General features: G+C 38.9%; 1 protein-coding gene across 1 annotated transcript in view; it reads right to left on the bottom strand.

The window, feature by feature from the left end:
- Positions 1–2,167: 2,167 nt before the first annotated feature.
- LOC306872554 (melatonin receptor type 1A-A-like) overlaps positions 2,168–15,847 on the bottom strand; it is a 64,120-nt gene continuing 50,440 nt past the window's right edge. Inside the window, exon 2 of the mRNA XM_079421161.1 lies at positions 2,168–4,106. Within this exon, the coding sequence (XP_079277287.1) occupies positions 3,238–4,106 (869 nt within the window). The 3' untranslated portion in view covers positions 2,168–3,237. The remainder of the gene's footprint in view (positions 4,107–15,847) is intronic.

The raw sequence follows: 15,847 nt of genomic DNA, 5'->3' as shown, positions 1-15,847 counted from the left end.
AAAAACAACACATTTATCAAATGTGTGTTTTTTATTATTATTCTAAAGCCATGTGAATAAAGGCTTTTTAATTTTTTCACACTACTCGAGTGCCATCGAGTTTTTTGATGATACTTCTATTAATCAATCACATGCCATTTTTATGACTCAAGGTACTGGCTCAAAAACAACCTAGATGCAAAACTAAGTGCCAATAGATAACTACTTTACTAACTATTAATAAGCAGCAAATTAGGAATTTATTGAGGGAAAAGTCGTAGTTAATCGTGAATAAGTGTTCCCTATTCTAAAGTGTTACCAAAAAAATTATCTATTTGAATATATTTTAACATGATGTAATATTTCCTGTGAAGGCAAAGCTGAATTTTCAGCAGATATTATTCCAGTCTTCAGTGTTACATGATTCTTTAGAAATAATGAATATGCTGACTTGGTGCTCTGTTATTATCAATTATTATTTGTGCTCAATAATTTTATAATGCTGAAAACAGATTTGCTGCTTAATGTTTTCCTAGAAATACTTTAAGGATTCTGTGATGAATGAAAATAGTACAATGAACTGCATTTATTTAAAATTGAATTTTTATAAAATCTTTACTGCCTCTTCTAAAAAAAATGAATGCATCTTTGCTGAATAGAAGTATTAATTTAGTTTGATTAGTGTATCAATGTTAGTGCATTGAAGCAGGAAGCAGCAAAAAACTGTTTTTGTCAACACTGATAATTATAAGAAATGCATCTTGAGCACCAAATCGGCATATAGATAGATATAGAAGATGACGCTGAAAATTCAGCTTTATTCAAATATTTTTTATTATAAATTGTAATGCTATTTTTTATAAATGCAGCATTATTGAGCATAAGAGATTTCTTAGAAAAAAAATTAAAAATTAAAAATGTCAAACTTTTGGCCCGCCTTGTAAATTTTTAGCAAGGTAATGATGACAGATGATTCAGATTCTCACTCAAGGGTTGGGTGGAATTAATATGTATACGTTCTCTCGTGGCAAAATGTGGTTGTGCAAAATTCATACACAGACAACTGGGGTTGGTTGCTTAGACACGGAATAACAGAACTGGGTCAAACAGGTGATTCTCCATTGGAAATGCTTTGTAGTCTAGGAATAGTCTTAATCTGTGTCTGGGAATCCAGACCTTACAAACTCATCTGAAAATCACCTCAAATTAAATGGACTGTTTCTGAATCAGCTCTGAAATCATCATATTACGACAGACTAAACCCTGATTAGGCTGTGTCCAGCTCTAAAATAGCCCATGTCTTGTGTACAAAAACAGCAAATCAACGCAGATTCATTGATCTTAAAATTGCAGTTTGCAGAAAATTCCAAACACTGTAAATTACAGCCTCCACAAATCTGACCAACTCTCATGTTTCAACCATAACCGCACTTGGACTGGGTCAGAGTAAATCACCCCTCCTTCCACATAATACGTTCAATTTTATACATAGATATGAATCCCTTGGTAGCAGAGGGCAATAGAGGCAGGAGAGGCTCAGATTAGAGCATAATTCTGTTAGAGGGCAGTGGAAATCCTGGCATTTTTATATCACTCATTCGTTCTCTCACGCATTCGTTCATTCGTTTTGGCTGGCTTGGATTAAACAGAGTGATGTCACCACAACATGTCATGTTTCTGAGAGAGAGAGAGAGAGAGAGAAGCAGTGGTGGGCATTCAGCTAGAACTATTGCATAAGCTTCAATATTGAAGTGCTGGTAATACTACCTGTATTTTGTCCCATTTTCTACTGTGTTGTTCAAAAAGTGATGCATAAAAATGGCTTGCATTATATTAATTGTCACAGCAAAAAAAAAAAAAAAAACTTTTTATTAATCAGAATTTGTCGTTTTTTCTAGTAAAAACATCTGCGTATCCTAAAAATAAACGTATTTATCTGACATTTGCTTATGCAGTTTCAATTTCTATATTTTGCTGTAGCGTGTTAGTAGAAAATATCAGTTTACATTTCCAAACAATCTTTTGCCATTAATTGCAATAATTCAGTGACATTTTTTTTATGCACAAGGGGTCTGACAACAGTCAGTATGCTTCACAACTGTCTTAAAACTTTTTTGGGGGGAGGGGGGTGCAAATGGTCTAATATTTTTGCACAGAACTGTATATTCTCAGGAAATAAAAACAAATCCCAGGAAATAATTCTTCATTTATTATGCAGTTTTGCTTTTATCTTGTTTTAATGATTAAATATTTTACTAGAAAACAATAGAAAACTGTATTTTTTCAGTGCACAGTCTAATTCTGTCACATATTCAAGGTACATATATAATGTATAAATTTCACATAATTATGCAGAAATTCTGATTTTATTTCTTATTCATCAAACATTTTACTTTTATTAGGTTTACTCAGTTTGCATATGAACTTGTCATCAGATCCATGCATACAAAGAGTGGAGAGAAAGACAGATACAAAGAAAAATAAAAAAAGAAGGTAAGGAGATTTTTAAATAGACAAAGACAGGTAATTCTGAAAATCAAAACAATTAAAAAAAGAATAGCAAGAAGAGTGGATAGAAACCCTACAGAGAAGGAACCCCATACCCTCAAACATATTTGCAGGGGGTTGTGGGAAAGCAGCAATCCAGGTGTATTGCTTTCTTAAATGTAGAGTAACAGTGTTGAACCGGGTGAGGTCATCTCAAAACAGTAAACCCTGTAACAAACCCTTTTGGTTGAGTGTTTATAAAGTTTTGGTCATATTTATGGCCAGGCATTGTGGAGATATGCTGATGTTCATGGCATCATTTTGACAGCGTTATTCTTCGTTCTCCACTGAATGATCAACATCAGTGAAACACACTCAATATATATTTATATACAGTAATATATCAATCATACCTTCATATTTGTTTTTTGTTCTCTTCAGACAAAGATAACTTTATAAAATATAAAATCATTACACAAAGTATGTCTTACATAGATTTGCTGATACAATTACTGTAAACATTTAAACATTAAATTCATACATACAAGTACTTCTGACCAAGAATGAAAAAAGTGCTTTATAAAAGACAATGATAATAATTTCCTGTTTGTTTTCTTTGTGTTGAGGCAACAAATCAGTTTCAGGGCTAGCCACTGCATCCTGACAACATATTTGGTGATCAGAATTTAATTTTTTTTCTAAATCAAGTTTGCTTAGTTTCAAGCAAGGATTGATTTTGCTGTGTTGTTTTCTCATCTTACACTTAAACACTTAAACAGAGTCCACCTTGACCTGATTGTTGTTGGTCATGAGTGGCGAGGGTTTACTCTTAAGTCTTTCTTGCGCTTCATTAGAACTTTCCCCAAAGAAGATCCTGGCAGTACATACTGAAACCACGATGCGCTTATACTCACGACGGAAGTTCTGGTTCAAAACTCCATAGACGATTGCATTGAGGCAACTGTTAAAGTATGCCATGAAGTAACTTGCCACAAAGAGCCATTCAGGTATTAAAGGAACCACGCGCTCGGGAGAAATCGCTACCGCCAATCCGATGAAGTTTAATGGTGCCCAGCACACAGCAAAGAGCACGAAAACAACAAACATTGTGACGAAGTTTCGCACGTCGTGAGGCGTGAGCTTGGGACGACTGTCGGGCTTCACTCTTCGTCGCACCTGTATGACCAGAACCCAGATTCGCAGGTAACAGTAGGTGACGATCATGATGGGAAGAATGAAATGGAAGAAGACGACAGCGATCGTGTATGCCGAGCTCGCCGACTGCTCGAACGTACAGGAATAAACCCGTGGATCATACTGCAGGGAGCCTACAAACAAGTTGGGCACAATAGCAAGCACCGTCAAGGCCCAGATTAACAGTACATAGCAAACAGAGTTTTTGTCGCTGTAGAGCTTGTCATATTTGAGGCTGTGGCAGATATAACAGTAGCGGTTGATTGCGATGCCGGTGATGTTGAAAATGGAGCCGATTACACTGACGCCCATCAGGAAGCCGCTGATCTGGCAGTGCATGTATCCCAGGTTCCAGCCCCGGTGAAATATGGAAGTCAGGACCAGTGGATACGGATAGATGGCCACCACTAGGTCCGCCACCGCCAAACTCACCACAAAGATGTTACCTGAGAAACAGACAGAAAGAGAAATACAGGTTAAGGAGTCTTTGACTACATCCAAAAGCATAGGCTTTAGCTTAAGCTGACTTGCTGCCCTATCAAGCAATACTTGCACACAAAGGTACCTCCTGAAACTGATTTCAGACTTCTGAGGCAGCATTATAAGGTTTAACGATATGCAACAAAACAGAGAGAGCTTTGCCCATACACAAATGTAATATACAGTATCTATTATATTATAATTATAAATTATTACATATATCTCATTTATATTACATTTCCACATATGAAAAATATTACCATATATACCATACATACATGAAAGACATTGGAAATTGGAACAATTTCGTATTAACCTATATATAGAAACACAGATACTTATGTGTAATACAGTTTTGGACATATATGTCATGCACATGTATATCCATCCAAGAATCTGCCAACATATGTTAATATTATAAGTAAATATTAAATATTTAAACATACAGATTTTTGTAAACATGTAGTTTTAATAAATTTGCATATATAAATAATACATATTGTTGACATATATGGTTGCTACATATAGTACCATATAAAAATCATCATATAGATATTTGAATTTGAGCATTTTATATATGTATGTTCTAAACTTGCATCGCATCTACCCAGAAAATGTATGTATGTGAAAACTATATATCACCTTATGGGTAACATACATGTAATATCAAACTTAATATAGGACATTACAATACTGTATATGTCATATAGTACATTTCCATTTAGATAGTGATAACTCAAATGTCTCACAATCAAGCAGACAGGATAGTAGATTGCAAAGGATATACTGCCTTCAAAAATCAATCAGATGAAGGTATCTCAGTAGAAAGGATGCATCATAATCATTAGATTCGGACGTGTCTTGTTGTCCATACGTTGCCTGCAAAGGCAGCATTTTCAGCGTTCAGATGTAGCCTACATAGTAACTTTTCCTTTTTATCATGTAAACAGAACATGTTTACTAAGCCTTCCAGGCGTTCAATAAAGCTTTTATTGACCAATAAACACATGCTTGATCTGTACTCCAAATATTTGCGTCCATCAATTCACGGAATGTGCATTCTATATAACACGTGTGTTTATAAATGTGAGAGTATGCAGTTATTAATTACGTTCCCTCATTGTGTAGATGGTTAGGCATGGCCTATAGCTGATGGCTGCATTAGGGAAAAAACAAGGGTGGTTTTAATGAATGCACATCTCTAATTGCCGCCAGGCACAAGGACTTGACATTGTGTGTGAAGCTGAAATAATTAACTAATGGTGTAATCAAGAGGAAACACTAAAGGCAGTTGCACTAACTCTTCTCTTAAGACTTTGTAAGAAAATGCATGTGAATGACAACACATATGCTTTATTTCATACATAAATGCAGTACTATATACTTGGATTTATTACATTACAAAAGCACAGAAATTATTTATTTCACAAAAAGGAAAGAAAAAAGCAATTTATTTAAATTGCATTTCTAGAGAGCAATGAAACCATTTTGAAAAGCTAATTTTAGGCTTCCTAGACTTTTCTGCTGAGCTAAGCTCACACACATTAAAAGAGATCAGTTTGCCAAGATACCAAAGTCTGCAATAAACCATCTGAAATGCTTTTCTTCCTGTTTGACAATAATTGTCTTCATTGTGTTGGTTTGTATTAAAAGTCAGGGGTCGTCAAAAGAGATGGAAAAACTGTGGAATTTTGTTTTTTTACAACATGTATTTTTAGGGCTGTCAAAGTTAACATGTTAACTTTTACTGTTATCTTAGAGATAAATATGACTTAATGTTTTTCTTATGCTTTAGACATCTAATATTACAAGATTGTATCTAATATTAACAGATTGTAGGGGAAAAAAGCATGCCAATTTACAAAATTAAAAAAGCCAATTATTTAAATTTTGAAACAACATTATAATGTAATTTTCTCAATAGGTCTTTGTACATGAAAACATATAGCTGCCTTTATATTTTAGAAGGGGGTTTCCTCATAAAGAGATCACAGTTATTAAAGAGAAAACGTTACTTAAATGAAACAAGTGAAACTCAATATAATGTATCGTAGCCTATGAAAGATCAAACTACAAACAATAATAAATAATAATAAACTTTTCCTTTGTATTCTCACTGACTGCTTAAACTCTCATCAGGGTAATGTCACTAGCTTGTATATCAACTTTAAGGTGGCCTTTCAGTGAAATGGTCTTATTTGTCTTTGAGACAAACCCTTGAAAATCAGGATGTTGATAAGTCAATGAGAAATGGGCACATGAACCCGTCCTTGTGTGTCAGCTGTCTCGCAGCCCCCTTGCAATGTCAGCACGTGTCAGTCGTCTTGTCAAAGCATAGATCAGAAGCACTAATTTGCGGGCAATGGCAGTCCGTCTTCACGATTAGCTTGCAGTGGCCTGAAGCAAAGCTGTCACTCATATATCCCTTCAAGCACAACGCTGACATGCCATCCACATAGGGGTACATACACGCAAGCTTCTCACCATTTGCACAAATATCATCCATGCTTTTGAGGCAAATAACCTTGGCTGTTCTTAAATACCAGAGGTCATTTCTCTGAGCATCCTTCTTGAGGCCTATAGAGGCCCCGCCCCCATTTCTTCTACTTATATTCTGATGTAAAGCTTAAAGGGATAGCTTACTTAAAAATTATAATTCTGTTGTTCCAAACCTATAGGATGTTCTTTCTTTTTGTGGAACATTTTTTATATAAAAAGTATTTTTTTCTTTCTTTCTTTTTTTTTTAGTCCATTCAATGAAAAAGCAAGCAGCATGTCATTTTAGCAATTTTTTCATGGGACTCGCACCCAAGCTCTCTGTATTACAGGTGAATGCGGTACCAGGTGAGCTACCGAGCAAGTTTACAACACCAGAAAATCCATATACGAAGCTGTTTTTTTATGCAAACATCAAAATGTATTCATTTACAAATCATACACTATGGTAAAAATTTTTTGAGGTCATAATATAGTATAGTGCAAGAAACCATGTGAAAATAATTTATTAACTGATAATCGGCCTCTGTAATCCCAAACTATGTATTGGTACATTTCTGGCATTTTTGCAAAAGCACAGATAGCATAGTATTTTCCAATGTGCCCATGTTGACAAAATGTTGAAGTGTTCAAAATTCCTTGTGTGATCCATGCAAGAAAGAACATCATACAGGTTTGCAATCATAAATTTTCATTTTGCGGTGAACCCATAATTGATTCTAATTGATTTTAAACATACATTTACCCATGGAGACATTCAAAAGTTCACAAAAGTTTGTTTCAAATCTCTCAGCAGTCACAGTTTTTTCCTAGACTCAAGACCTCGGATGGAGCCATTGCAGGTTAAGTCTTGATGCACACTGACAGCAGAGGTTACTTGGGTTGTCTCCATGACGACTTCACTGGTGCACTCAGTTTATTTGTGACTAAAAGGGTTAGATGAGGAAGGCTAGGCAGCCTTTGTTCTTTCGGATGGAAGGAGTAACAGAAGAAATCAAAGAATTGTCCTTGACAAAGTCAAACTGTCAAGTCCCAAGGGAATGTAATGCCATAGGCTTGGCTTTGCTTCCAATCTGTGAGTTTGGGTTATCAGAGTGATTAAGGTGTCACTCAAACCATTTTATTTGGCTTACAGTGAGATAGGACTCTGGTTTATGGAAGATATTTCCCATTTTCACCATTACTCTTTTCAGTTGGGTCCCAAACTTTTAAATGTTTTCCCTTGAGGGATTTTAAGATTTAAGCAGTAACCAGACTAACAAGTGACAGAACTAGGGATGGGTACCGAAACTCGGTATTAAATCGGTCTCGGGGCTAAATTATGAAAGACCGGAGTATCGATAAGCTCTGACGTTATCGGTACTTCTGTCGGTATTGGAGAAATTAAGAAAACATACATACATTTATTGTTGCTCTCTCGCTCTCTCTCTCTCTCTCTCTCTCTCTCTATATATATATATATATATATATATATAATGTCGCCAGCTGTTTTTATGTGCAATAATATTCAAACATTTGTCTATGATGCATTTTTGCTATGCGCAATTCAGAAGCCAGATCGCGCTCACGCGGATGAGCTTCAGCACACGCAACATGAAAGTCCTGTTTAATTATGATAGAAGAGAGAACCAACTATTCAAACATCTGCTCACACTTTAGGCCTGTGGCTGTTACATTAAGCTAAGTATTTTTATTTTTTTTTCGATTTTGGCTTCCAAGGATTATAGCCGCATTTCTTCTAGCACAACTCCCTTCCCTTCATAGCGGCGCGGATTCGTTCCTCCGAACCAAAACTTAACATCTGAATCAGCTCAATCAGTGATTGTTATAAAATGCCGTCTTTACTGTTGCTACATTGCAGGACATATTTGATAGTAAAACGTTGAGAGTACAATCTGCACAAGTGATGCTGTTCCCCAGGCTGAAATGTGTGTGCGCGCGTGTGCCTGCGCGGCGGCGTGCTCCAAAACGGACAAGCAAAGTACACTTTGAGTTTTGGGCGCGTTGAAATAACACACAGAAATATGCCAAAAAATGCGTTGCGTGTCAGTATATTGTCTTAAAGTGTCAGACTGGAGGTTGAGCCATCAATGTTAATCAAAGAACAAAACGCAAAGAGAAAATCACCCACAGCTCTTAATCTGAACAACGTTATAGCTTTAATAAACATAAATCTATCAGTACATACAGTGAAAAATATGCAGTGCTCATTTACATTTGATTACTTTTGTAACTATTACTTACCTAAACATTAATATTAGTAGACCTTCATGGAAAAATGAAAGCACTGTTTATTTCATTTCGTTTGTGTGTTTGTTTTATTGTATTTGTCAGTTTGTTTTACTTTGTTTCTTTGTTCATGTTGTTACTGTATCTTATCTTATGTATATAAAACACTAAAAATACCTGCACAGTGGTGCATTTACAAATTGATGAAGTGCAGGCATTTTTAGTGTTTTATATACATAAGATAAGATACTGTAAGAATATGAACAAAGAAACAAAGTAAAACAAAAAGTACCGATAAGAATACCGTTAAAGTACCGGATCGATAAGCAGTATCGGTAAGAGTAGTAATACCGTTAAAATCTTAACGATACCCATCCCTAGACAGAACCATATTACCAGAAAGATATGAGTCTCAGTACTTTTAATGAGTGTGAAACTTCCCTTAAACAAATGGCCTCTGACATTCCCTCTAACCACTAAACACTTTGTAATCTTCCAGCTTGGGTGAATCACATTAGCATCTGCATATTGTCTTCTCTTTCAAGGGGCCTTCCATCTAATGTATAGAATGGCCATTCACATGTTAAAGGTTAGGGCTGCTTCAGGCATGGCCAGACTCATCAGGTGCAGCCAGTATCCTTGCAACGCCATGTTGTCTCAATTAGTGCAGAGTGCCTAGGGTCAGAGCTCAGAGATATGTCAGCAGGTCACCATATCGACAAGGTCAGAATGAGAGGCAGCCTCCCTTTCTTCCTTATGGCAGGTCATTATGCATAACCTTCAGGATAATGTATGTTAATGTATGTTAAACACCTCAGGAATTTGACTACATTACAATATGTCAAGGCATGCCATTTTACAGATGCATCAATGGAGGAAGACTGCTGTAATTGCATGCATAAATTACATATACACTCGACTATTCGCAATTAACATTATGAATACTGTTTTAGTGTAGAAACAAATTATCATGAATGTCACTCAACTTTACATATAAACAAGTCTTCCTGAGCTCTTGAAATGGAAAATGTTTTCCGAATAGATTGACTGATGTGGCTTTTAAATGAATTGAGTGATATATGTAAACTTAAGGGATACTATCATGACTAAATTTAATTCAACAGTCAAATTATTTTCAGAACATTATGGTTCTGGAATTTCTGCATTCTTCCACTGATGCATATGGAACACCAAAATAAAATATATGTGATATACATACAGTATAAGTGTATAGTCCTGCTCCTTGAGGTCCAATACCCTGAATACTTTAGATCCAATTTGCCCCAACACACATATCTGAACATTTTTAGTAATGCTGAAGACCTTGAATAGCGGGTTCATGCGTATTTACTTGGGGTTCCAGCTCAGTTCTGTAGGACAGTGGCCGTCTAGGAGCAGGACCTGACAACTTAAAACTTATGTGATTCATTGCAGCAATTTAAAATAGTGGTTGACCAACATGGATTTGTCAATGGCTGATGTAGATAAGAAAAAAAGCAAGGTACAGTATTTTAAAACTGACATATGCATAATATATTTAATACAAACTAACTGAATATATATTATATATTATATATATATATATATATATATATATATATATATATATATATATATATATATATATATATATATATACACACACATATTAAAATTTTCAAATTTCAAATTTTAAAATTTTATTTGTCACATACATATACATACATAGTACGACATGTAGTGAAATGTATTGTACGACTGTCCAACAAATTGTCCAACAAAATTAAGAAAAAACCTCAAGTTTACAAAAATACAAATAGAAAAAGTACAGTAAACATATATATAGAAATAAACTAGCAATAAAATAAAATAACAAATAGATATGAGAATAAAATAGATATGAAGAATAAAAATAGAATATGATTCTATATAGATTCTATAAAAAGTAAAGTGTATGTCAGTGATAAAGTGTCCGTGTGCTGTGCAGTGCAGTAAAGTGTATAAGTGAGTAAAAGGAATACTAAAGACAAAAGACAAATGGTATGTAAGTCCCACTCATTTATCCTTACGTAACCTTCTACAAATTAGTGCAGATTGTAATTGAAAAATGTGCAAAGTGGAAGTGTGGGGTGATGTGATTAGAGTGGTGAGAGGTTAAGACTCCGAATGGCCTGCGGGAAGAAGCTCCTCCTCATTCTCTCTGTGTTCGCCTTCATGGAGCGGAAGCGCCTCCCTGAACGCAGCAGAGAAAAGAGTCCATTGTTGGGATGGCTGAGGTCCTTCACTATCTTCCTGGCCCTGGTCAGGCACCGCTTGCTGTAGATCTCCTGCAGGTCAGGGAGCTCGGTGTGAATGGTACGTTCCGCTGAACGCACCACCCTCTGGAGGGATCGTCTGTCCTGCATAGTGCAGTTCCCGAACCAGGAAGTGATGCTGCCCGTCAGGACGCTCTCGATGGTGCAGGTGTAAAAAGTCTTAAGCACCCGAGAGGGAAGCCTAAAGTCCCTTAAGCGTCTCAGATGGTACAGACGCTGCCTGGCCTTCTTCACCAGGGTGCTGGTATGACAGGACCAAGTCAAGTCCTGCGTGATGTGAACACCCAGGTATCTGAAGCTGTCCACTCTCTCCACTGGAGTCCCGTTGATCGTGATCGGCTGGTATGACCGCTCCTGCTTCGTACTGAAGTCCACTATCAGCTCCTTAGTTTTGCTGATGTTCAGGTGTAGACTATTCACCTGGCACCAACTCTACAGGTTCTTAATCTCCTCTATGTAGGCCGTCTCGTCGTTGTCTGAGATCAGGCCCAACACAACAGTGTCATCAGCAAACTTGATGATGGTGGTGGAGTTGGAAGTGGCCACACAGTCATAAGTGTACAGTGAGTACAGCAGGGGGCTCAGAACACAACCTTGAGGGGCTCCAGTACTTAGGGTGATGGAGGATGAGGTGTGTTTACCCATCCGTACGGCTTGCTGTCTGTCCTTCAGGAAGCTGGAGATCCATTGGCACAAGTATGTGCTGAGACCAAGGACCTCCAACTTGGAGGTAAGTGTGGAGGGAATTATGGTGTTAAACGCTGAGCTGTAGTCCACAAACAGCATTTTTACATAATTCCCTTTTCTGCAGTCCAGGTGACTTGTTGTGGTGTGGAGGAGGTGTGAGATGGCATCCTCCGTGGAGCGGTTATGCCTGTATGCAAACTGTAGTGGATCCAGTGTGTCTGGTAGTGATGCAATGATGAAGTCTCTGACCAGTCTCTCAAAGCACTTCATCACCACTGATGTGAGGGCTACAGGGCGATAGTCGTTTAGGCAGGTGGGCTGGGGTTTCTTGGGGACAGGAACAATGGTGGACTGCTTAAAGCATGAGGGGACTATGGACTGTTCCAGGGAGAGGTTGAAGATCTCAGTGAACACCGGTGCTAACCGGTCAGCGCAGGCCTTCAGAACCCGACCTGTGATGCCATCTGGTCCTGCTGCCTTCCTGATGTTCACTCTCCTGAATGCCCTCCTCACGTCATGCTCCGTGATGGTGAACACGTTGTCCTCACCGGCTTCCTCAGCGTGCATGCAGTTAGCACTGCTAGCACCGCTAGCGTGATTAGCTGCAGCCTCGAAGCGAGCATAAAAAGTATTCAGCTCGTCAGCCAGAGAAGCGTCCGCATTCCCCGATCTGGAGGGTGGTGTTTTATAGTCCGTGATGGTTCTAAGTCCCTGCCACAGGCTCCTAGAGCCGCCATGTTGGAATTGCGACTCTAGTTTCCTCCCGTAGCGCTGCTTCGCCTCCTTCACCGCTCTGCACGCGCTGTAAGATGCAGCCTTGTAGTCATCCATGTTCCCGGTGATGAGCCCTGTGTTGTAGGCAGCGGAGCGGGATCTCAGGACGTCGCGGATGGTTTTATCCACCCACGGCTTCTGGTTGGGAAACGTCCTGATGATGGTTTTCTGCACCGTATCATCCATTAGTTTCTCTATAAATCCCACAACCGCTTCCGTAAACAAGCTGACGTCATCAGAGCTGCGCCGGAACATGTCCCAGTCTGCGTCATCTAGCGCGTCCTGCAGAGCGGCCACCGATTGGTCCGTCCAGCGTTGGACCTCTCTCTGCACCGGGGCTTCCTGTTTCAGCCTCTGTTTGTAAACAGGCATGAGGAAGATGGCGACATGGTCCGATTTCCCAAACGGTGGTTGTGACTGTGCCTTGTAGCTGTTCTTGTATGGGGTGTAACAGTGATCTAATGTCCTTTCGCCCCTGGTGGGGCAGCCGATGTGCTGATGGAAGTTCGGCAGTGCACGCTTGAGGTTGGCACTGTTCAAATCTCCCAAAACAATGAATGCGGCGTCCCGGTGCTGTGTCTGGTGAAGGTGTAGTGTTTAATGTAAATCCCATATCGCAGTGTCCGTGTCCGCTTGAGGTGGAATATAAACGGCACTGACGATGACCGAGCTAAATTCCCGAGGGAGATAAAAAGGGCGACATTTGATGGTCAGAAGTTCAAGATTCGGTGTGCAGGAGCGTGAGAGGGGAACAATGCTCGCGCTGTCGCACCAGTGTTTGTTCACCATCAGACATACTCCACCTCCCCTAGTCTTCCCCGAGTCCAGCGTTCTGTCCATGCGGTAAACCGAGAAGAACTCGGCCGGCTGGATGGCGTGGTCTGGTACCGCTGGGTTCAGCCATGTCTCGGTGAAGCAGAGAAGGTTGCAGTCCCGAATGTCCCTCTGGAACTTGACTCTTGCCCTGAGGTCATCGAGTTTGTTATCCAGCGACTGGACATTGGCGAGCAGGACACTTGGTAAGGGAGCGCGGTGTGCGCGTGCCCTCAGCCTGTTCCTGACGCCGGCTCGTTTCCCTCGAGGACGCCGGTACGGGTCGCGTTCTTTGTTCCTCCTCAGGATCTCGCTCGGCCAGGATGGGTCCGGGTTCAAAAACGGCGAAAGGTGAGTGCATTGTGCACCAATAGAAATAAGAGTGGCCCTGTCGTATATAAGAATGGCCATCTTACAAAAAGAAACCGGTGTTTATAGTTTACAATACGAAAAAATAACAAAAGAAGACAAGGTTTGGTCGGAGCAGTCGTGACGGCAGCCGATCTCACCGGCGCCATCTTTACTATGATATACATATATACACACATATATACACACAGTATATATATATATATATATATATATATATATATATATATATATATATATATATATATATATATATTTCTGTCATGACAACTCTCGGAAAGATTGGCATGGTAATGTACATGACAATATTAATGTATTTGGTCTTGGCGGAATAGATCTGCTATACTGGCGGAATAGATCTACGCTGCTGCTGCGGCAGAGCAACTACAGAGACTTGCTACTGCCAATACATCCACAACATGCTGCTGTGAGCATGTAGGAAATACTGCTGCTGCACATATAATAGATAGGAATAACCCCATATAGCAGACATGAATCACCTCGTAGCAGATCTATTCAGGTGGAGCTGGAGAAGGTGGAGGGTTTCTGAAGTGTGCTGCCAAACTGCTACCGCAAAACTAAAGCCAGGAATTTGAATATTGAGCAGTGAGCTCATTGGCTACAGATACAGGCGAAAACCAATCAGCTGAGCCATATGATAATGATGTCATTAGGTCAGATTGAGTTGGACCTATCCAGGGCTCCAGACAAAAAAATCGAGTAAGGAGCCATTGGCTCCTATAAAAGAAAAACTTAGGCGCCAAATTATTTTTTTAGGTGCCACAGAATAAAAGTGGTTTATTTTATTATTATCATTTTATTTTTCCCCCCTATTTTAACATTTCAATCATTTTGTCATGTGTTTATGTCTTATCTTTTCTAGGCTTTATCAGCATTTTAATCCATCTTGTAGATGATCAGGTCGACCGGGGGACTAAGGTTCACTTAAAGTGTGAATATATATATATATTATATAGCAAAACGCTCCTCTTTATAGTTATTTTTCTAGCTGACTGATGAGTTTATGGACACTGAGTGGGTATTCTGAGGTAAATGTATTACAATGCAATGTTTACAAGCTTTATACATTTCCTCAGTTTGAAACACTGAATGAGCTTTTACATAAAACATTTCAGTAAGTTGTAGCCTACTATAGGCTTTCTTATTGCCTACCTTTTGATCATGTTCATTTCATACTATAGTAGTAAATCAAAATATATAATGGGTTCACTTGCTGCTTTAACTGAGGTGCTAAAGAGATCGCGCCTGAGCATTAAGTGCGATACTCTCCGCTCGCGCGATCCGGACGCATACACGGACCGTGTGGACGCGGGGTACTGGTGTTTATATTACCGACAGTGTGCGCTTGTGGTCCGCATTAAAGAGCACCCAAACCGCATCATTTGAATTTCGTAGCATTTTAAAGCTGATACTTTGTTTATTAAAAAGTAAGACAGCACACAGCTTTTTGCGATTACTGGATGGCAAGTGCTCTTCAAATAACAGGAAGTCCATGCATTAACAGAACACAGCATATAGACTAAGATCTCGATAAGAAGATCGACCGGACAAGTGTAAATGCATCTGGTTGTTGAAACCACATATGGTAATTTTACTCCTCCCATAATATTAAAATAATAGACGCGTGAGAGCGTTTTATAGGCTATATGGCATGTTATAGTCAGATATGACAGCGCAATGCAACAAGCATCACCGCGGATGAGTAGCGGAATATTCTTCAGCAAGCGACGCGCAAACTGAATGAACCTGAAAGTAAGCCGCAGACGCTCAACACACAATCTTCTTCATTAAAAGTAGCGAGACTAGCCTATCTTTCCAGTGCTGATGCCGCGCGCTCTCTTGATATTGAAATTAGCTGATAATTAATAAAATTATCCATTGCTTTCATTGACGTGAACTCCGTTATATTTGCATATGAAGCGGGAATTGAAGAACGGATTTATATCCGTTTTGCGAAGACACATTTATGTGGCCAAGTGTAAATGGGGAAACGTTTTAACAAATCATATAGATATCCGATCAGA

This window comes from Barbus barbus (genome assembly GCF_936440315.1).
Source record: "Barbus barbus genome assembly, chromosome: 7".
NCBI lineage: Eukaryota > Metazoa > Chordata > Actinopteri > Cypriniformes > Cyprinidae > Barbus > Barbus barbus.
The sequence above is the reverse complement of the archived record's forward strand: the minus strand, read 5'-3'. Positions and strand labels throughout refer to the sequence as shown.